At 36.2% G+C, this 24,843-nt stretch overlaps 1 protein-coding gene across 2 annotated transcripts in view; it reads right to left on the bottom strand.

The window, feature by feature from the left end:
- Nucleotides 1-24,843, bottom strand: part of LOC101744706 (tenascin) — a 36,117-nt gene that overhangs the window by 5,054 nt on the left and 6,220 nt on the right. Inside the window, exons 1-3 of one of the 2 annotated variants that reach the window (XM_062672412.1) lie at nucleotides 21,686-21,731; nucleotides 14,444-14,644; nucleotides 669-803 (exon numbers count right to left, since the gene is read on the bottom strand). In XM_062672412.1, the coding sequence (XP_062528396.1) occupies nucleotides 669-803; nucleotides 14,444-14,510 (202 nt within the window). In that variant the 5' untranslated portion in view covers nucleotides 14,511-14,644; nucleotides 21,686-21,731. Of the gene's footprint in view, nucleotides 1-668; nucleotides 804-14,443; nucleotides 14,645-21,685; nucleotides 21,732-24,843 lie in introns of those variants that run through there. The other variant, XM_038015963.2, reaches the window with a different exon arrangement.

Below are 24,843 nucleotides of genomic sequence, written 5' to 3'. Positions count from 1 at the left end.
AAGGTGATTGAAAGGATGTGAGATGAAAAAATTTAATGATAATACAAGTGTGCTCACAGCTTAGGGTAATAAAACCAAGTGAGGAACAGGAGTCACGTGTCACAAGCTACCTCGCTAAGTTTTGTGTGATCGTACTATTCATTTTGGTAAAGTTATGAGAGTATTTGCAAATTTTTTTACTGCTTCAGTAGGTACACTAGTGGTGCAGAATGGTTACCGTCGTACATTGACGTCGGCAATGCCAATGGTACAGCCAACATTTAGTTTATGCATGTGTATGAAAGTTTGTTTTGTTTATATCGAGCTAGTGGTTTCAAGAACGTTCTTCTTATCGTATGAAGGTAGTTTAAGAGTTTCGCAATTGGGCAACACTCTTAGCCACTTATGACGTTATGCATCATGATTGGTTGTAAAGATGTAGGATTATTAACTGAATTTAAAATTCGAATTAGTCATGTTTTACAAAGATTTAAAGACGATATCAATTTAATTAATAACTTTTATAAATAAATAATTTGGTAATAAATTGGCTATGTTCGTCAATGAACATTTTAACATGCCCATGGTATAAGCGGATCTTAAAAAACTATTCGAACCAGCCTAAGCCACCAAACGAGACCTAACCTTTAATAACTTAGCTTAAATTAAGCCACACGTGTAAGACGTACCTTTGAGGCATCCTTTGTTAGTGCTGTTGATAGCTGCATACACGTACCCTTCCTTGCAGACGCAGTAACTGTTCAGTCTGCAGAAAGCGTTATCCGGACAGTCCATGTCGACGTTGCAAACGTTACCGGTCCGTCCTGAAACAAGGTTTCCATTTTGAACAAAACGACCCACGCTTTGGCTTTGATACGCCGATATTTTATCGCTAGGATTCTTGCAGGCTGTTTGCTGTAGGTGCACCAGAAATAAATTTACTAAACGAATACGATCTACATGAAGACCGGGACACGGGAAAACCGAAGCTATTATAGCGTCAATTTTATAGTTAGTAATTTTCACTGAAGTATACTTTAAAGGTCTATGTTATCAGAGCTTTAAGAGGTCGTTGTAAGGAGACTGTCAAAACTTTCAATTTATAAATATAGTCGCGTTGATTTTAATTTAAATTAAATATTTACAGGTAGACGAAAATGATCATGGAGAGAAAAGAGGCTTGTTCTATTAAAATCGTTTATGAAAGAAAAGTTGTCATTGAAATAATATCGTGTAATAAAAGTCAACCCGCAAAATTATTATTTGCGTAAGTACTGGTGGTAGGACATATTGTGAGTCCGCGCGGGTGGGTACCACCACCCTGCCTATTTCGGCTGTGAAGCAGTAATGCGTTTCGGCTTGAAGAGTGAGTCAGCCGTTGTAACTATACTGAGACCTTAGAACTTATATCTCAAGGTGGGTGGCGCATTTACAAAACATTTACAAAAAACATTTAAACAATCAGAAACCAAACCTTCAAATGGCCCTTATAATTATTCGGTTTTCAGGAAACATAAGGTAACAACCGGCGACGCCTTAATTAAGCTATAAGGAAATTGTAAAAGTAATTACAGCATGTACTCAGTTAGACCGAATAGATCTCTATTGAATTAGGGATGAGAAAAAAATTCGAACTACTTTTACGATTTAATCTCGGATTTTTTATTGTTATTATAATATTATTTCCGACTTTTAGTATACTTTGCAGTTTTCGTGGTCTCTGTCTAGGTCATGAGGTCTAGTTTAGACATGTTCTTGTATTATGAATATTACATATTTCTCGTCCGAGTAGAACGATCAATAATCGTGTCCTTCAACCAGGCCGACTCCCCAAATGCATTGTCACGTCTAGAACAATCTTTATCATTTAAGATGGCTTAACCAATTTTTAAAAAAGAGGCGGCATTCGATTCCTCCATATAATAAATCGGATTGTGGGAGTAATATTTGTGTTTGTATTATTAATACGACAGTTAACAATTCTGTGGAAATTATAGAAAGATAAAAAAAAAGCGCCAAAGTGAGTAATGAAATGCACAGATAATGTAAAATTATTCATAAACGTCAAACGTGATTTTTCGTTTCGTTTCACGCTATGCAGATCTTGAACAATGAGTACAAATTCAGTACTTTGGTCTTTTATACACCAATTGGGAAATTTATTTTTCAAATTGGCCCAATTTAGAAAATACAGCAAAATCAGTTGCATAAGCTTGAAATAAAAATAATTGAGATAGAATCATCGAAGTAAATTTAATTGCATATTCCGTATTTTTAGCGACTTCTCCTTATGTGTTTTCCAACTGAATATAATACATAATTAATTATAATATTAGTGTTAGCACTTAGATATCACTAAGTAAAAATACATAATTATGCATTCCATGAAAATGTAAATAGAAATGAGCTAACCGAAAAACTTTCAATTAAAAATATTCCCTAGTACAAAAATAACATCTCGCTTTCAGGACTAGCCTAATTAATTTAAAATTAGTTGAGTGACAACCTTAATGGCCGCGTACCCTTCGTCACGTTGACGATTGACGACGAATGAAAACGGAACAACTCATTAATATAAGGTAAAGCATCTTAAAAAGCGTATCAAAAATGATTACGTTCATTTTTAATAGCTAAAATAAATGCGCTTGTTTGAAGAGCGGGATAGAAGATAACTTCTTCTTCATATAAATGAGAGCGCTTGAAATTTCAACCTAATGTCCCAAGATTAAAGGTTACAATCGTAGTGTCGGATCAATCTAGTACGTGGCAAACAGTGTGCTTAGTGCGAGTTTTTTAACGTTCTCGATAGCGTAAAAGTTAACTCAAATTTGTATGGAGTTAGAACGTTTTCCCACGTTTGCCGCTAGAGGCGCTGTTACAACTGCATACAAATTTGAATTAACTTTTACGCTATGGAGAACGTTAAAAAACTCACATTACGCCAGGCCGAAAGTGAATTCATGCACGCTTGTAGAAAACCAGACAAAGAACTGGATTAAATTACAATTTAACAATAGACAGTGACTTGACTTGGTGTTCCTGAAATTGCTGATGTCCATGGGATACGGTGACCACTTAAAATCGTGGGGGTTGTACGCCCGTCTGCCACAGGATGTACACAATTAAAAGTGAATCAACTTTTTTTTCGAGATTTATTTACCAGTCTCCCTAAATTTTGTTTTAGCATCTAATAATTAACCTAATTAATTATCCTATTAAATAATTAACGCTTGATTATCGTCAAAAATAACTAAAGACAACGTAACATACAACTAACTTAATTATAAAATTGCTGACAATATCAACATTACTGATAAGTACAACGCTTGTAAAATAATGAGACTAAATTTACAGTGCTTTGCTATCGCTATATATGTCCAAAGCTATACTATATTTGATTTATATCATGGAATATAAATTTAGTACTATAGTATATTATTATATATGTATAGTATAGTATATAATAATATGTTTAAATATATACAAACAAGACTAATTATACAGTGCATTTCTATTGCTATATTTGTGCGATACTGTACTGCATATTATTGATGTCACAAAATACACGATAATATCGATTCCAGCCATTTTGGAGCTCTAATATTTCGTCGTTTTCTGAAGTATCTTTCTTATATGAAGGAGAGAATAAACTTCCCGATATTTGAGGACCATTGAGGATCTTTTGTGTCACTCCCTAGCCTCTTCGAACACCGCTGGCCTTCACAAAAGCATTATAGAACATAGTAACAGAATATATGTAGATATCTTGGCGTCTGGATACCTGGGCGTCTAGGACAGCCTACTCTTCATCTTCCTCGATCTGTGCACTTGGAAAGCGTGAATTCCACCTCAAAGTAGGGAAGGCGAATCTCTCAAAAAAAGATCGATCTTAAAATCGATTTGAATCGAAATACGAAAATCGATTTATAGAGAAATCGAAGTCTAAAAAAACGATTTCTTTAAAATCGATTCAACTTATGATATAAGTTTTGATTTATGACATTTAGGATGTAAGTATAATTACAGTAAGTAAGCATAAAATACCCTGAAATAATCAATCTATAATGTCTACATGGGCATAGTAAGCCATAAAATATAGTCTCGATAGCCTAAGCAATGGCTCCTTAAAATAAAATAACCGAATTTCGATTTTCAATAGTGAAGTATCGATGCACCAGATCTATTCACTACAAAATATCGATTTTAAAAATCGATTATTTAGTCAAAATAATTGATTTTTCGATTAATCGATCTCAGATCTACATCCCTACCTCAAAGCAAAATTTCAAGACTTTAATAAACAAGGTTTCCGCATGACTATTACTGCTCTGCCAAGAGTAACCGATCATGATGATGATAATGATGTGACGTCTGTGAACTTCGGTAACAGCTTAACACCACATGGGACGTGAGCTCGTCTACCCATTAAGAGTAATGAAGATTCTAAAATGTTATTATTTAACAAACATGAACATAATTGGGTTGTTTTTTTTCGCTACTTATCGCGCTGTGGTGTGTTCCCAGCCTATATTTATACAAACATAGGTATTGTAAGTCACGTTACGACACTTGTGTGCGAAGGCCATGAGATTCATGGTCGACTTGACACTGGCTTGACGGAGTGTGTTTTGTATGTAGTTGATGTTAGTTAATATTCATTGACGCGAATATATTGTAGTCGAAAGAATCCTTGAGACGTTTTATAATGCATTCTCGTTCCTATAAACACTGAGTTTCTCAGTGGGTCGCGATTCCGATTTGATGGTAGACTCTGCGAAGCATTGCTCTTGCTAAGTTGAGCTTAGTGTTAGCTTACGATTAGGTAATTATGATAGAACATACGACTGTATTGTTGGAATTCACATTATATCAGTAATTATCGGCAGGAGAAGAGGAACTTTCATTATAAAATAAAATAAGAATATAATCTCGACTCTATAAGTCGTCGTGGCCTAAAGGATAATACGTCCGTTGCATTCGTATCTAGCGATGCACCGGTGTTCGAATCCCGCAGGCGGGTACCAATTTTTCTAATGAAGTACGTACTCAACAAATGTTCACGATTGACTACTACGGTGAAGGAATAACATCGTGTAATAAAAACCAAACCCGCAAAATTATAATTTGCGTAATCACTGGTGGTAGGACCTCTTGTGAGTCCGCACGGGTAGGTACCACCACCCCGCCTATTTCCGCCGTGAAGCAGTAATGCGTTTCGGTTCGAAGGGTGGGGCAGCCGTTGTAACTATACTGAGACCTTAGAACTTATATCTCGAGGTGGGTGGCGCATTTACGTTGTAGATGTCTATGGGCTCCAGTAACCACTTAACACCAGGTGGGCTGTGAGCTCGTCCATCCATCTAAGCAATAATATATATATATATATATATATATATAGGTATATATAATTTCTGAGAACGTTGGAACAGAGATGGTTGAAGTCGTTGTGGCCTAAAGGATAAGACACCCGGTGCATTAGTTTCAAGCTATGCAACGGTGTTCGAATACCGCAAGCAGGTATACATTTTTTCAATAAAGTAACGTAATTATCGTATAACAAACGTTCCTGACTGTTGACTTCCACGGTGAGGGAATAAAGATCAAGGAATATAAATAAAAATGAATTGCTGTTCGTTAGTCTCGCTAAAACTCGAGAACGGCTGGATCGATTTGGCTAATTTTGGTCTTGAGTTATTTGTGGACGTCCAGAGAAGGTTTAAAAGGTAGATAAATATGAAAATGCTCGGAATGAAATAAAAATAACAATTTGTTTTTCCTTTGATGTGTCTAATCGGACGGATTCCTTTTGTTTGTTTTCTGTTTATTTCATACAAAATTTTAGGTATTTTATTTATCGATTGGGGCACTACGAAGTCTGCCGGATCAGCTAGTCGTGTAGTAAAATCAAACCGGTAAAATTTTGTTTTCAGTATTTACTGGTGGTAGGTCGTCTTGTGAGTCCGCACGGATAGGGGCCACCACTCTGCCTGTTTCTGCCTTAAAAAAAGCCGTTGGGGCTGACTTTTTATGTATTAGCCGCCAAGAATATTATCAAAATTCAGGCCCTCCTTGCCAATTTACAACAATAAGCCAATTTGCGATCTGTATTCTCTTTCTCTTCTCCCCGTTTCGTTATTATTATGCTTTACGAATGTCGAAATATGGTTCTCCTACCACTGGCTAATCCTGAGCGGAGGCAATGAAACGAACACAGGAGTGTCGTCATTTTTAAGTATATATTTTCGAAACAATAAATACAAATTTAATAGATTTTAAACAAAACATTTCAAGGCCTGATCTTAGTTGTACTGAATTTTATAATATTTGTAGAAGCTTCTCGTTCTCTCCAAAAAAAAGTACTTGTAGAAAAATTTGTAAAGATCTGTATGAAGATGATCGTTGGATTCACAAACGATTGGCGTCGGTCAGGTGTCAATGGATTCACTACGGACTTTCGCAGCGATGTCGCAGTCAAACTATGATAAGCTCTTTTTTTTTATTGCTTAGTTAGATTGACGAGCTCACAGCCCACTTGATGTTAAGTGGTTACTGGAGCCCATAGACATCTACAACGTAAATGCGCCACCCACCTAGAGATATAAGTTCTAAGGTCTCAGTATGGTTACAACGGCCGCCCTACTCTTCAAACCGAAACGCATTACTGCTTCACCTTGTACCTACCCGTGCGGACTCACAAGAGGTCCTACCACCAGTGATCTTACAATAAACGTATTGTATATTACATACAATGATTTTGTTACTAATATTTGAGGCCGTCAGCGCAAATGTGGCCTAAGCTTACCATAATTAGTATGGAAACAATGAGATTTGAATTCACTTTTGCACTGTTTTGTAGCCAAAAACAATACGCGCAAAAATAATGTTTACAAAGCCATCTGTGAGTGAAACTAAGGATAGATCGGTTTTGCATAAAAATTTTAAATAAATTGCAATGTATAAACACGAATATGAAAATTTTTATTGTGGGTTAGACCTCTTTTGCGCTGACGGGATCATTTATTATTTATATTCAATCGTAGTAAAGTATAATAGAAATTAATCGAATAAATTACATAATTTGTCGGTAAACAAACGCTTCGACCTAAAATCAGCAAATTCGGACATTATCAGCTAACCTGACTCCGTCGATTATCTTTGTAAAAATGGAAGCATTATGTGAAAAAGCAATTCAAGTTCAGAGATTGGAAAATGGGTTTCTTTTTCTAATTAATGAACCGTGCCGTTCCTGTGGCGCAGAGAATAGCGCGTTGGACTTCTATCCAAAGGTCGTGGGTTCGATTCCCATCAGGGATATTTCGAATTATTCAATATTATTCTCTCAAAATCTTATAATAGGAAGACCATTGAAATATAATTTTGTCAAATTCGAAATACTCATTGTTGTATTTCTACATAGCTTTAACAGTCGTTTTAAAATTTTCTTGTATTGTAACTCGATTTTTTTTGCACGGCACCTACTCTCTGTTGGACTTAAAGATAAATAATTATGTATATTTCTATCGCAAAATAATTACGACAATCATTCTGACTATTAAATATTTGAACGATTTCAAACTAATCACTGCAGCACAAAACAGAATTGTAGGCAATGATCTGTGTCGCGATGTTCCGAGTGATCTGTGCCAGCGAATATTGCCACATAACGGTAGTGCAACTATAACCTTTTTTTAATATCGATAATTAAATCTATCGATACTATTTTACGTATTGAATAATGTGGACAATTTAGTTTTGATTTCAAAAACTACATTTTTGGTTTTATGCTTCAGTGGAGCTTTGATCAGTGCTTACTTCGTAATCATGCTAATTGATTTAGTTATATCGGGAATAGTGAGAAAGCAGTACCAGTCCAAGAAAGATGGGCGTGATTATCTTGAACAGAGTTGTCGGCGACCATTATATCAGGAATGAAGGTTATCGATAGGTCTTCGAGAGGAAAGAAAAGCACGTCAAGATCGAATATAATGGAGAATCACTGTGGATGCCTCATCCAGGGGAGACGGAAAGTCAGACAACTATATTACAAATTAATTCCTTGCAAACTTTTCTTTAAGTATTTTCTTAACGATTTTTAATTGAAGATGCTGTCTCGAGTATATTCTAAAGAGCAGGAAATGTTATATTTGTCCATCCAAAGTATATCGACTATACTATTCCCACGAATGATTTCATTTGTTAACTATTCGAGTTAAATGTGTCACTGAAGTACGTAAAAATTCCATCAGCCTTGCCCTACAAACATTATCGTATAAGGTGATCACTCAAACTCAGAGGATATGTTGTTAATCTCTACACAAGCAAGATGTGTGTCTAGTTGAATAGTTAATAGGTCGGTAAATATATGTACATATGTATTTTATTGCTTAGATAGATGGACGGACGAAGTCACGGACCAACACATATATAAATTGTGTTGAAAATGATCAAAAATTAATAGATAAAACGATCAATTTTCTTAGGTGATCAGTGAGTCCTTCAACAAGCCTTGCAAAAAGATTTCGGTTTTTGGTGTTGTTTTTCATTGTTACGCTCTTATCGGTGTAGTCTTTTTTATGATTGAAGGATTATTAGTGGTTCGGAGGCCTTTCCAGTTTCACCAGGGCAGGTGGGCGAGCAAAGGCTCAGCCAGGAGGCGTTGGGTTTGCTAACAGCTGCCCAAGTATCTCCAAAGGAGACTTAAGATCTCGAGAGCAACTGCTTCGCGAATGAATCTACTACCGGATCGCAATCACACTCCGCTGAGAAGATCTAGTCTCTCAGCCCGCAAATAAAACGTATTATAAGGAATTCCGCTCCAAAAATTAAAGCATTAATATGAAACTTTTTTCGTACCTATTCTCCTAGTAACTTTATAGGTTATAGCTATCTTCATCGGACGCTTAGGCGAGCTCACGGGGTTCAGCCTGGAAACTACTAACACTAGTCCTAGCAAGAGCTTAAGTCCTCAAGCTAAGTTCAAAACTGAGCCATCTAACTATAAGCCTACGGTCTGCACATTAATCCGGGAAAATCACAGGCTATCATTATAGGGGGTAAACAATTGCGCAGTAGACTCAGCGATCCTATACTCCCCCCAATTTATTTGGATGGGACTCAAATAACTCTAACCGATTCAGTTAAAAACCTGGGTGTTATTGTAGATCGACATCTTTCGTGGAGTTCTCACGTTGCTGAGATTAGTAGGAAGGTGCACTTTGCCTTGCACTCGTTGAGATGTCTGCAGGGCTTCTTACCTCAGCATACAAAAATATCTCTCGTCCAAGCTCTCATTCTACCCATAATTGATTACGCCGATGCCTGCTACTTGGATGCCACTGAGGAGCTCTCAAACAAGCTTGAGAGGATGCAAAATCTATGTATCCGTTTTATATACAATCTCAGAAAATTCGATCATGTTTCTCATTTTCGCAAAGAACTTAAATGGCTCCCTATACGCCTTCGTAGGAATACTCGAATATTATGTCTCCTATTCAATATCCTACATAAGCCCACTTCTCCCTTATATTTACGTGAGCGATTCTCTTTCATTCGTTCTCCTGATGCTCCCTGCAGGTCCAACCAACGTTCTGTTTTGTTATTCCCTTCCCACAAAACCAATTTCTATTCTCACTCCTTTACTGTGCACGCGATCAGACTGTGGAATTCGTTGCCGGCTGACATCCGAGTTTGCAAGTCTGTTTCTGTTTTTAAATACAAGGTCAAACAATTTTATCTATCATCAACCGAATGATCATGGTTCTATACTCTTCGCATATACGAGTGTTACTGTGTTACTTATAATATTTGCTATGTGTATGTGCTATAATTCTCATGTTGTATTTGTTATTTTAGTTATGTGTTATTTGTTCTACACACACTTATCACTTTTTATTATTATTCTCATTATCCTCTCGCAGGTCTGCTGGAAGAGATTTCTCAAAGAAATAAGCAGTGCCTTTGTACATAATTTTCCTATTACTCTGTACTGTGTCTTGTTTTCTGTGTGTACATAAATAAATAAATAAATAAATAAATAAATATAAAGGGTGAGGCAACTATTGTGCAAAACTTACAAACGAATCAAAGAATACTTCTTACACGGGATTAATCATATTATTACGTCCGTATTGATGTTTGAGTTTGTTATTACAAAGTTGATGGCGTAATTCACGTTGTGTGATTTCCAGAAGTTTCGGTGACCACTTAACGCCGACTGTGGTCAAGCACGAATCAAATTCGACTTTAAAACAGAAAACTCAATGAAATATGTACATTCACATACAATAATTTTTGGAATCGCCTTAATAATACGCGATATGAATTTCATTTAGGTTTATTACCTAGTATATATATAGTTTCAGTTTTAGAATCTTCTAGAATTCTATAGTATTCAATTACATCGAAGTAAAGAATAAGAAATACGTAAGAGTATTTCAATATGAAAAACGCTAATATTTTCACATCGTGGGAATACGACAGTCGCGTTACTACCGCACAATATACATTCACTTTCACTTCACGCTTGTTATAAATATCGGTTGTAACAAATCGTCTTTTCGCATTAAAAGTGTACAATATCCAAAAAATTTAGAAATCGAGTTAATATAATTTAAAATTTAATTTTTATTTTTTATTTTTAATAATTATTATTATATTATAATACTTTGTATTAATTGTATGTATATTTACGGAGATATGTATGTGTAAATGTATGTGTACATATATGTAAATGTATTTCACTGGAATGGTACACCGCGCGTAGTTCGTTTCCAAATGATTCTTGTCCACCTGATGGTTGTCTGGAAGAGATCGCTCTTAGCGATAAGACCGCCAAGTGTACTTTTTTGTTTTTAATGTATCGCACTGTTTATTTGTTTTTTTTGTGTACAATAAAGAATACTCTCTCTCTCTCTCTCTTAATATGCGGAATCATTTGGTATCACCAGTATTTTTCTCATAAATATTGTCAAAAGAGATCAATAGGTTAGTTTTAGTTTTTTTTTTTCTTTTAGTTTACCTATAGTTTGACTACTATTAACAAAATTAATACATAACTTTATCTTACTTACGTAATTACACGGTCCATTTTCAATACTTTGCTATATATGTTAATATCTAAACCAGTCACCGTCCTCGCCGAACCCGTCGCTTGCGACAAAGGGCTCGACGAGTAAATTAACCCATAGACACAGCCCACTGAGTTTCTCGCCGGATCTTCTCAGTGGGTCGCGTTTCCGATCCGGTGGTAGGTACTGCGAAGCACTGCTCTTGCTAGGGTCAGTGTTAGCAACACTCGGTTTGAACCCGTGAGCTCACCTACACGTCAAGAAGAAGCTGAAATAGCCTCTCAAGGCTATCAGCATAGGTAGGGAAAAAAATCTAATCTGATTAGAAAAGGGAAAATGCACTTTAATGCAGTGAGCAAACAGTATGAATTCGATGAGCTAAGTATAAATGCTGTAAGTTTGTTGTTATCGTATGAACTCGTATTCATTTACATTACATTGCGTGTTCGTCGTTGGTTCTAAAAGTTTGTATCTATTTTAAATGTATAGTAAAGCCTTCGTCAAACAGAACGCGTACTTAGCGCCGCGTACTTAACGTCGCGATCTTCAAATTGACTAGATGAGTCTAACGCTCTTTGACGCAACGCATTCGCCAAATCATAGTGCCTTTCGATAGCAGTGTGAAAATTTAAAAGTATTAAGAAATCGAGTGATTCAGATGTGGCATTGTATAAGCATGGGTATTTTCTAACTATTTATTAGTATTTAACTAGTATTTTAATACACATTCACTCGGACGCTAAGATAAAATTTGTAAACAATTACAACGCCTGACGTCAAAGCGTCCTAACGCCGCGACAGAGCGCTGTGTATCTATAGCGCTGGGGCTCTGTTTGACGGTATGTTACCATAGTAGTACAACACATCTCCGCATCATAGCGCGGCGTTAGTTGAGCGCTCTCACGCGCGCTAATTACGCGTTCTGTTTGACGAAGGCTTAAAACCTATTTTTGTCTCGACAGGAATATACAGCGTTTTTCATTTGTTTTTACCAAAGCGGTGTACCTACATAATTCAACAGTTGTTCAGCAGTTGCAGACGGCTGTTATGTCCATAGCTTTCAAGACACAAGACATGGCTTATTCGCGGCAGAAGTAGACCACCTAAACAGATTTTCCACTGAATCCCTTAGTCGCCCTTTACAAAAAACACGGGAGGAGATGGTGTAGTAATATTCTAGACTATTGGTTTGTCATTGTGAATTTTGTCTTAAATTGAAACTACCTTATTCGGATAGTAGTAAAAAAACTTAATTCAGTTACAGATGCACACTAAAGAAGTAATTTATATTCCATATTACATAGACATTTCAAAGTGACACAAAAATGGATGTGCTCCTGAAAACGAATTAGATAATTTGTATTCAACATTGTTATGTGTCTGTGTACTGATAATACATGCAATGGCCTTTTTACTCTACTAGAGGTCCTGCAGTAGTCGAAATTCGACTATAATTAATTGCAATTGTATAAGTTTGTACACTATTATGACTGTATTTTATACTTCTATAATCACAAATTTCGCCAAGGCTACACTATAAAAAAATATTAATAAATACAAACCATATTTAATCTATTCTCAATTTGACCTCAGACGTCAAGAACAAAAGTTTGACAATAAATAGTATGCATGCGTGTGTGCGTCAAATACATGGTACCTATGTAGTGTGTGATTACATTAGTTAATGTGTGAAAACATTAGTTTTCTTTCTTGATTTAATGTATCTTTTATGCATTATTTAAAAAAAAAATCTCTACAAGTGCGGAAAATTTCATACCCCTCCGTTCGCGCAATTTTCGTAAAAAGGGATACAAAGTTTTTGCTTCACGTATTAATATATAGATAATAACGAGTTATTGTCAAAGTCGTCCACATAATTTATGACAGATGGCGCTAGTAGTCATTTATATTTTGTTACAATATTATCATGTAGTGTGTGTTGTAAGATCGTCGATGACATAGAGATTACAAGTTTTTTGCGGTATTGTCGGTAAGCAAATAAAGTAATTTTATCAGCTTGAGCAATGTTTATAAAAATAACGATCGCTTCTGTTTGCATATAGCTTTAATTGTTTTGCTGTAGTTTCAAATTATCTGTGTCATTTAAAAGGTAATGCTTTCGTAAATGTTTCCTTATTGTTTTTTTTTTATAATAATAAATGTCTGGTGTTTAAGCTCGTTATTATTATTGTTTGCATGTAACGAAATCTTGGAACGTCATTTTCACTGACTTGAAAAAGTGATGTTAAATTGAATGTTGACGCGCAAATCAATGATCGATGGCTTAGATAGTAAATTCTTAGTAGTACAACTAGTATAAGTTCGTTCCAAAACCCTTGCTGATGGTAGGGCGTCTTGTGAGTCCGCACTGTACTGTTACGCCGGCAAAAGTAACGCCATCTATCATCAAATAGCGAAAACACATATCGTAACGACTAGTCTTGCCGGAAATGTTCTTGATAATCGTAGAGATGTCGTATCGACTATAAAAGCGTTACAGAGATGACACGAAGGCAGTTAGTAATCGGATCTATTCGAAGCGAAACGGAAGAAGCAATTGGGAATTGTTAAGTGCTTTAAAAGTGTTCTAACTGTTAAATAGAGTTTTAATTTGTACATCGGTGGCAGCTTTATTTATCCCGAATCTCAGTGCATAATAGTACTTATCTAGTACCCAGCTTATTTCGGCCGTGAAGCAGTAATGCGTTTCGGATGGAGCAGCCCATTGTATTGTAAAAATCGAGACACATCATCTATGCAATTAATAAAAATATACTACCAAGTTTCAAGAGGACAATCACCTCGGGACCAGGGCTCAGTGTGCTTAGTGCGAGTTTTTAACGTTCTCGATGGCGTAAAAGTTAACTCAAATTTGTATGGAGTTGGAATTTTTTCCTTTGTTTGCCGCTAGGGGCGCTGTTTCTGTATACAAACTACATAGAAATTTGAGTTAACTTTTACGCGATCGAGAAGTTAAAAAAAAGTCGCACTAAGCAAACATAATACGCCCTGGCGGCGTAATTACATAGCGATAATTGCGTATTTCACGCATAACGTTTTACGTAACCTAAACTATTGATTTTAATGTGTTACTTGCTAGTTATTTTTTTTATTGCTTAGATGGGTGTACGAGCTCACAGCCCACCTAGCGTTAAGTGGTTACTGGAGCCCACAGATATCTACGACGTAAACCCACCTTGAGATATAAGTTCTAAGGTCTCAAGTATGACAACTGCTGCCTCAGCCTTCAAACTGAAACGCATTACTGCGTTACGGCAGAAATAGGTGGTACCTACACGCGCGGACTCACAAGAGGTCCTACCACCAGTAAAAAACTAAAGGGCTAAAAAGGTTAAAGGGCTTAATCGCCAGTCAAATACAAAAATTATGTAACTCACGTTTCTCGGGGCCTTGTGCTGTCGCCAGGCCCAGGAGGGCCACGAAAATCAGCTGCCATCCTCCCATTTCGTCACTTCCGGTTATAAATTTCGGGGCTGGCACGGCTCACCGCGTCTGGCAACGGTCGCTCGCGCCTGTCAGTGAAAACGGCAGGACTATTGGCAATCCGGCCGGGAGCAAGCACGCCCTCGCTCGCGTCTCTAAAACAAAAGAGATTAAATCTAATATAACGAAGCGTAACGGTACGTTGATAAGATAATATTATCTCGTCTTCAATGATTAATTAAAGCGTGATAGGAAAAACACTTCGCAGTCACGAGACGAAGGGTCTTGATAGTGGGGGGAGTGTGAGAAGTGAGAAATACATGAGCGACGTTGATAGATAATGGTGCGTCTAAATGTGTTTCGTGCAAATGATAGAGAACAGTATAAAAATAAAAAATAAAAATAAAAAACCGACTTCAAAAAAACAAAATCGTCAATGTGTACGAAGTCCAAATACATTATTGAGGATGACACAGAAAGAACTGGCTAGACCTTGATAAAATTTAGATGTTATCACGTAAGAAGTGGCGGCCTTCAAATAACAAAAACAAGCACGATAATAGGTCTGGTTATAAAAAAAAGTCCTGAAGGAAACACATACAAAAAAGTATAAAAAAAGTCGAATCGATGACCTTATCCTTTTTTGAATAAAAACAAATAAAATCAATCTATCGATAAGGCAATTCAATTATTATTTTTGCCATCTATTCGCCGGTAGTCTAAGAAGCTATTCCGGCTACGCACTAGCCCTAATAAGAGCAGTGTTTCGCAGAATCTACCACCGCATCGGAATCTCGACCCACTGAGAAAATCCGGCGAGAAACTCAGTGGGCTGTGTCTATGGGTTAGTTCGCTTATCGAACTCAAAGCACCGAATTTTGTCAGAATACTAATGTCTTATCATTATCTGTCAGCTAACTTCACTACGTTGTACATACAGTGCAATATGAATTTACTACCCGATAATATTTGACGAATTTTTTATATATATATTCTTATTGCTTAGGTTGGTGGACGAGCTCACAGCCCACCTGGTGTTAATTAAGTGGTTACTGGAGCCCATAGACATGTACGACGTAAATACCGCCACTTACCTCGATACATAAGTTCTCAGTTTTAACAGTACAACGGCTATCTTAACCTTCAAACCGTAACACATTACTGCTTCACGATAGAAATAGGCAGGATGGTGGTACCTACCCGTGCGGACTCAAGATGTCCTACCACGGATTGCGGATTTTATTTTCATTACACGATGTTATTCCTTCACTGTGGAAGTCAATCGTGAAAAATTATTAAGTACGTATTTCATTAGAAAAATTGGTACCGCTCGCCAGATCCGAACACTGGTGCATCACTAGATACCAATGCACCGGGCGCCTTATCTTTTAGGCCACGACGACTTCAAATTAGCCTAGACTTTAGCCTTCATGTGATATTGCACACTAATATTCAACGGGTCCTTAGCTAAGTTTTCTCATTTTGTAAGTCTCTTCGTGATTATGGCGCTTGCAACAAGCCGAAATATCGACGTAACGAATTAAATTTTAAATCGTGCGTATAGTGTTGTCGTAAGTTGATTTAGACGCTCATTTTATTTGCTTCAATTTATTATCATTCTGGGAGCCAGGCTTAGAGGAAGGCAATCCACGAGAACATAGGCGACCTGATGCTTCTTCTTAAACATCATCAGCGTAAACACGACCGCTCTGACAAGAGTGTGGGCCTAAGAAGAAGTTTTTTATTAGGTTTTGTTAATTGCGATTGTATTTTTAAAATATGATCTAATAAGTGATCAATTAAAATGTATTGTCTTAATAAACGTTTTACTGGACATTTCAATTATATTTTACCAATAAACCGCTGGTACTAACAGAATATATTTATAGATAAGAGGATTCATTCCTAACGGTTTCTCCGGGCTTTGAAAGGTAATGTTTTATATTTATTTGGAAATTTATTAATTTCGTGTCATATTTTATTGATAAACCGAATTATAATGACTATACCTCTTTACCTTAACTATGCGTTACCTATACCCAGTATTACCTATACCTTGATTACCTTAACTATACCTAGTTCTGAGAGAAGTACCTACGTGAATCCGAAGCGGCGCGTTCGGTAATTAAAACACGAACCCATTTTCGAAAACTTCCCTAAGGCATCAGTGTAGACGCTTACAGAATTACTAATGTAATAAATGAAGTTATTACATAGATGTGAAAGTGTCAATAGAAAATGTGTACTTAAGAACAATTTACTGATTCAAGAAAACATATTTCTTATTTTTTTTAACGATTGAATTTCGCAAGGCCAACGAACATAACGCCACGCGTTGGTACCGTTGAGAATTGTTATTAAACCTCGTTTTAAGAAGAATATACCATAATCCCATTTTAATAGAATTCATTCTTGTACGCGACAAATTTAATCTGTGGAATGATCTAGATAAGAAATAAATATATAAATTCTTAAATAATGAATTCCTGATTGAGACATAATAAAACATTATTAATAGAAAAGTGATAAATGAAATAACAATAGATAAAATCTGATATTAAATCACATTTATTTCGAAGCGAGATATCGTTTCGCTTCGTTGGCTCGGTTGTTTCACACGTTGCTTACTGCACCGACTCGGAATGGCTTTGGAAAATTCGTGTCGATAACACTTAACTCGCATACAATTATTATGGTACAGTAAATCCGGTCTAAATATGAATTGGAAAAAATAGCCTATGTCTGTATTATTTTGTATAATATAAGTATGCCTGTTGAGAGATTTAAACGAACGATTAAAACTTCTTCAAACGAGGCTTGCGGAGAGTACTTTATGGTAGGCAGCGGCTTGGCTCTGCCCCTGGCATTGCTGACGTCCATGAGCGACGGTAACCACTTACCATCAGGTGGGCCGTATGCTCGTCTGCGTACAACGGCAACAAAAAAAAATAATTAATAAAACTGTCAGGGAACGTTTGTGCAACAAGGCATATTATAAAGTTAAGGATTAATTACTAGATGGTGGTACTACGTGGGAATGAGGCGTTCGCTCCTGGCTTTTCCATTTTTCATTATTTTTTTATTGTATTTTTTGACTTGTTGTTTCGTTTATTGTAAATATAAAAAAAAAAAAAAATGAGAAAAAACAAAAAAACAAGCCCGCTGAGTTTGTTTCGCCGGTTTTTCTCAGGACTGTGGCTTTTTTTCGAACCGGTGCGGTGGTAGAGTTAACATTGATAATTATATTTTGACATTCAACAAGTGTGTTATACTGACATCTGAGTTGAAATAAATTATTTTGAATTTTGATTTTTTTATATAAATAAGCAAAGTTAAATATTTCTATGGTCATAATATGTGCTGGCTATGCTGGGAAATTGAAATTAAAAGAAAAAAATGTTAAAATATTATAAGAGATTTTTGAAGTTCCATTAATACTAAGATGTGTGTTAATAAATTATTCGAGGTCTGCCCTTGTGCGCGCATCATTCAAAAAGTACATAATGTATCTTAATCAAAACTTAATTCTTACAAACATTACTTACCTACCTAGAATTTTAAAATGATCACTTCATTTATTTATTCGAATGTTATTAAAGTTTACTACACTTATTCGATAGATGGCGTTGTAAGTTTAATATAGAAATTCATTAGTCTTGAAGATTACGTAAGTGGAGTCGCATGCACAGCTAGCTAGCTAGCTGCTGCTGCTGCTAGCTGAATTAAACGCTGTCAGTTTTGTTTTGGCTCCATAAGATCGTGACCGGAGATAGGCTGCGCGTGCGCACCATCCGTCTTCCGAGCGCGGGAAGCCGCCACGCCAGTCTTGTGATGATCGACGATTAATATCTACAAAAAAATACTTTATGATTTGTTCATGTGTTTCCGAACAACTCTTTTGAAGTGAAACTTCTTTATCGGCGTTGGAAAAATATTTACCGTCACATTTTTCGGTTACGCGTCACATTTTTCCGTTACGCGCCATCTTTTTCTTCACCATTCATTGTTGCCGTACACAAGTGAAGGTGCCTCTTTACTCGGTAACAATAATTATAAAATACCGATGATTTTAAGTGGAGATTTTAATGTAAATTTTGCATCGGAAAATTCTTTGAAGCTAGTTGAATTTCTGAAAGATAAATTGAATTTATCCATGAAAAACAGTCCTCAAACGTCAACAACAAGATCTGGCACTACAATTGATGGAGTTTTTACTCGGTCACTAAATTTCGTGGAATGTAAACCATATATTTCATATTTCAGTTACCATAAGCCATTAATTACAAAAATATATAATGACAATGACAATGATAGTAATAATTCTATTACAATTAATGAAATGCTGTAATAATCTTAGTAGCAAAAAGGTAAAGTGAAATAATTGTATTATTTGTATTCATGTCTATGATAATAAAATCCTTTTGTTTAAACTTTATCTAATTTAACTTTATTTAACCAATTTCTAGAAAGTTGCATGTAGATCATTTTTCGAAAAATAAGGCCATAAACAAGTTTCACTTCTTACGTGTGTACACTAGTACACGCACACATTTTTTTTTAAATAAAGTTATATTAGGCTTTAATCTGGCGTTCGTTATTTAAAAATTGATATTATTCTTATTTTTTAAACAAGTATTATCTAGATCATTCCAATTGAAATTTGCCGCGTACAAGAATGGATTGTATTTATAGGGGATTATGGCATATTCTTCTCAAAACGTGGCTTAATATGAATTCTCAACGGTACCAACGTGGCGTTATGATTGCCTCGCGAAATTCAATCATTAAAATTAGAATAAAAAACTAAAAACTAAAATTTCTATTGACACTTTCACATCTATGTAATAACTTCATTTATTACATTAGTAATTCTGTAAGTGTCTACACTAATGCCTTAGGGAAGTATTCGAAAATGGGTTCGGGCTTTTAAACGAACCGTCTATGCACCCGAACGAAACCGTGGTCAAAACATTTCTCTTTTATTAAAAAAAAAAAAACGCATCACAGCAGAGATAGTGTCAAAAAAAACTACAGATCGTGACCATAGATAAAGCTTACGATCTATTAGTCGAGGGCGCGGAAAGAGCCGCCTTTTGTCGGCTGATATCTACTATGTATGTAGTATTACTTAGATGTTTATCTTTTCGAGAATTTAATTGGCTTAATCTAGGTATAGAACGATCAATTTAAGATCGATTGAGAAACTATGGTAAAGTTTTTAAATAATTTTCATTTTTGCTCTTGTTTGCTTGGCTCACCATCGATCGATGTGGCTCACGATCATTACTGAGTGATAGATAGAATTCGTATAGCCGAAAAATAAGAGAACGAAGTCTATGAATTTTACTACCAAATGATATTCCGTCCGTTCTGGCTGAATACGAGGCCGTAGACCAGTTTGTCTACCTTGGTTCTGTGATTACGGGGACAAGGGGAGTGGTGAGTGACGTATTGGAATGGCTAAAACAGCTATGACGCAGTTGAGCGAAGTTTGGAAAGATCGTAATATTTCGAATAGGACCAAAATACATATTGTGCACTCACTGGTCTTTCCAATCGCTCTCTATGGAGCAGAATTATGGACCATAAAAGCAGCTGAACGAAACAGAGTTGATGCTTTTGAAATGTGGTGTTGGCGCCGCCTATTAAGGATTCCATGGGCAGCCCACCGCACGAACATCTCGGTCCTACAACAGCTTAAAACTGAGAACGCTCAACGCCTGTATACCGCCTGTCTGCAACGCATAATGCACTACGTTGGCCACGTTGCCCGCAGAAGTGTAGACAACGGAAAGCGTCCTAGAGGCCGGAGCCCCAAACGTTGGTCCGACCAGACCTCCGAGCAAACCAGCGGACCACTTAGCGCTGCACTACACCAGGCAACTGGCCGGAACCGATGGAGACTGGTAGTCGACAGCAACGGAGTCACGATCCTCAGCAATGAGGGAGCGATGGAGAAGAAGAAGATATTCCGTCAAATTACATAATGCTAAAACTAATACTGTCTATAGTAATCGGCAAACTTCTTGAGCAAATGACCTTGACTGCGCAGAACCGAATTTTAGGTCACTTTGGTGGTGAGGGTGAGGCGCGACGGCAGGGGAAATCGTATCGAGCGCGTTATTGGTAGAATCTGGTAGATCAGTCGAACCTTGCGTCCCGCACCGCGCCTTCGTTCCGCTTGCTCCCAAAGGTACGCTTGCGTACAGTGAAAAGTCTATTAATATTAATCGTTGAAGTTATTTGTTATAATTATTATTGTTTGTTGATTTTGTTGTTATTGCTATTTGTTGAGTGTTTCTTGATTTTTTATAAAAAATATACTATGCCACGTCAAACTGGTGTAGTATTAAAAAGACAAGCTAGAAAAATGGTGTACGACGTATATTGCTTTCTTAAAAAGCAGGGAAATAATGATATGGAAACGGTAAAAGAGACTTCAGAGGCAACAAAAACATCAGTCAGTACTGTTAGGCGTATTATTAATGAAGCGAAGGGCTCTAACTTGCTCGCCGTGTTTCGTACTCCAGGTAAGAAAAGATCAGGGAAGAAGAAAGTTACCGGAATGGATAGTTTCGTATAAAAAGATGTAATCATAATAACTACATAACAAGCAGCGAAACTCCGTACCGTAGAAAGGCTTCGAAGAATTTAAAGAAGATATAAATTTTAATGGCTCGGAACGAAGCTTACGACGAATTATGAAAGAGCTAGGCTTCAGATGGAAAAAAAGAACAGAAAATAATCGGAAGCTGGTAAATGAAAAAAGTAACATTCGATTACTACGAATCGAATATCTTCAAAAAATAATTAATTATAGACAAAAAAGAAGACCGAATCGACCGAGTTGTAAACTACGCCGATGAGCCCTATGTCGACTCATCACGATGATAGCGACTCGGGTGATGAAAACAGTGATGATGATGATGGTCAAGATTATGATAACGAAAAAAAAATTACAAATACCAGCTTCGCTTTAACTGAACCAAGACCTGGCAACAGCTCTAGTTTTGACTTAATAGAAGGAATATCTATTTTACCCCAAGATTAAATTATAACAATTATTAACCTATATGTTTTGTTGATGTTCTAATAAATATATAAATAAATACATATGTTGATTTTAATAATTTAATAGCATTATGACGCAGAGTGAGTAATGTTTTTGCACGTGAGTGTACCATGCGCAAACTTACCCCCACTACGTCAACAAATGCTCAAGAAGTTTGCCGGTTATTATACCTACAACAAATGAATAATTCGATAATTACAAATCACAGTGTATTTAATAAATAATAATATTTTTTTAATATTAAAAAATAATATTTGTAAAATATTGAAATTGATATTCTAACCAACGGATCGCTTCGCCTGTGTGGTCGAAAAAACTCTTCTTGTTTTAATCGGCCTTTAACGACTCTATTTGTTTTTGACAATCATTAAAAGTCAGCGCCATCTATACCTAAAAATTTACACTAATACAATTTGTGCAGTTTCAGTAATGTACTATAGATGGCATTAGCGACATGAAAAATCTAGAGCATGTCTTGTATCGTTTTTGTTTGCGAACACTGCATTGTTATGTATACAGCATATTATTATATTATACATAATCCGTGATATTATTGACACGAGTGACCGCTTTCTTTTAAATTTGCCGGTTAAGCAAAAACAACGTTTTATAGTTTATTATTAAAACAATCATTATTAATCAAAACAAACGGGCGATAGGACGATATTTACATTGACTTATAACTCAAGACCAAACTAATATTGCATTGTGCTAACAAAGAAAGGCTTCGAAGACAAAATAAAGTGTTCATTGAAACAATAACAGAAAATAAATTTTAGTTTAAATGTATCATCTATTGTGAGCGCTAGATTGATGTTGAAAATTGCGTCATTTATACAAAGCGAACACTAGTTTCAACGACTTGTCATTTTGATAAAAGATCTTCGTAGTTTATTCACTGAGCATAACGGTAACTAAAGTTAAAAGAATAAAATATACTTATTTTTCTTTACAATTTAAATACATTGTAGAGTTACAGTGTCAGTCTTGCGTATTTTTTTTTATTATCATTTCTATGACGATGAAAACAAAAATCGCACTGACTTAAAGAAACTGTTAGCATAGATAATACACATAAATTAGTTATAGATAAACAACTCAAGCACTCAACAAAAATGTTTACGGGCGTCGGCCACTAGATGGCTTCGGTTCGATTAGTTTATTAGATTAGTTTATTAGATTATATCGAGTAGATTGATAAAATTTGTCTATAGCAAATAAAGACTTGTACAATTTATTATTTTATTATTTTCTGTGTTTAATTATACAATAATTAAATGCCATAACTTTAACAACATATAAGCTTAGGGGCATCCGCTACAAGATGTCGCTAGTTTTCATACAAAAAAAATATTTGTCTTAAAGTATCGCAGTTTCAGAGCCCTGACTGTTAGTTCGTTCTGTGTGAAATAAAACGTAAGAGTCTAGAAATAATTTGTATTGAACACTGGAGGGTGGTTAGCAGAAAGTTCAAATGTCGATAAATAAAATTTCCGTTGACAGGCGATCAGAAAAATTGTAAAGTTTTTGATACGTAGCGAAAACCTTTAACAAAAACTTCAACTACATTATAATTTTAGTGTAATGTATGTAACCGGTTTGAATCAACATGAGTATGTAATAAATCTTGTAAGTAAAGGACATGGAAACTTCATTCTTCGGTTTATCGAAACAATATGGCCTTCTCAGAATAAATACTTACTGACGATAGGGTTTTATGAGTCGGCATAGGTCACTGCTCTACCTATTTCTGCCGTGAAGCAGTAAAGCGTGTCGGTGAGTGATTCTCGTAGCGGCAAAGTTTATTATTGATCTAGGTGACTGGTGGTAGGACCTCTTGTGAGTCCGCGCGGGTAGGTACCACCACCCTGCCTATTTCTGCCGTGAAGCAGTAATGCGTTTCGGTTTGAAGGGTGGAGCAGCCGTTGTAACTATACTGAGACTTTTGAACAAATATCTCAATGTGGGTGGCGCATGTATGTTGTAGATGTCTATGGGCTCCAGTAACCGTTTCACATCAGGTGGGCTGTGAGCTCATCCACCCATACAAGCAATAAGAAAAAAAAAAGAAATGCACGCCACCAGCCTTGAAACATGAGGTCGAAAACTCATGTCGCACAAGCCGAACTATTTTGTCACTTTTCTTCCTACCTATTCGCTGGTACCCTAAAAGGCTATTTCAGCTACGCCCTGACGGAATTTTGCCATAGTCTATCACTCGTATGCGTTCACTGGCATCGGTAAGCAAATTAGTACTTTTTATTAGTCAAAATGTACCGAAGCGTGGAAATCATTGTCGCTGCGAGTGTAGAACTCAGCCATCCATTCGTTCAAACCGCACAGCGGAACAACAACTTGTCGGTAACATTGTATGGACGTATTATATGAAGAGCCGTGACGGGGGCGTATGGGACCTACAAGCCGGATTCAATTCCATTATTTCTATATGTTTTTTGTTATAACTAAAGCTAGTAGCTTCAGAGTTATGTTAGCTTCAGGAAACGTGTAGGGTTCACGGGACTCAGTCTAAGAGACTTTGCTAACATCTACCCAGGCAAGTGCTTCGATGAATCTACCATAGGATCGGAATCGCGACCCACCCAGAAGATCCGGCGAGAAACTCAGTGGGCTGTGTTTGTGGGTTAAGTTTCACGACAAACCCTTCGTTGTATTCGACAGGCTAGCCGAGAACGGTGGCCGTTTCTTGGAATGTCTAATAGCAAAGCCTATAGTAGATTGGGAGGATCAGAAATGACGTATATCTTATCTTATACCTTTAAACGAGCAATTCTTGTTATATAATCTGAATCTCGGAAACGGCTTCGACGATTTTTATAAAATTTAGTATACAGGGGATTTCAGGGGCGATAAATCGATCTAGCTATGATTTATTTTCAGAAAATATAGTTTTATTCGTGTTTTCAATAATCAACTCTTCCCGACATCTATTGGCGAATAATAATAGTATTTTTCTTAATTGAAGGCAACTAACCAAGATGGCGTTATCAAAAAGAAAACCGAGCAAAGCTCGGTCATCATCTAGTTTCTATTAAAGCCGCTTTATAAGGACTGCTATCAATTGACACTACAAAAAGAAAGTTTTTTTTCAAAAGAGCAAGAATGTAGCCAATAATTTGATGCACAAAATATATTAAGTCGGGTAATTTTTTCGAGAGAATTGTATGGAATGATAAATTAAATTTGTGTTTTCTTACGAATAAGTCATTAACCTCATTGAAACATACAGCACGTGCAAAAACATGTATAATTAAATCGATTTAT

This window comes from Bombyx mori, chromosome 15 (genome assembly GCF_030269925.1).
Source record: "Bombyx mori chromosome 15, ASM3026992v2".
NCBI classification, from domain to species: domain Eukaryota; kingdom Metazoa; phylum Arthropoda; class Insecta; order Lepidoptera; family Bombycidae; genus Bombyx; species Bombyx mori.
This window is presented reverse-complemented; position numbering and strand designations above follow the sequence as displayed.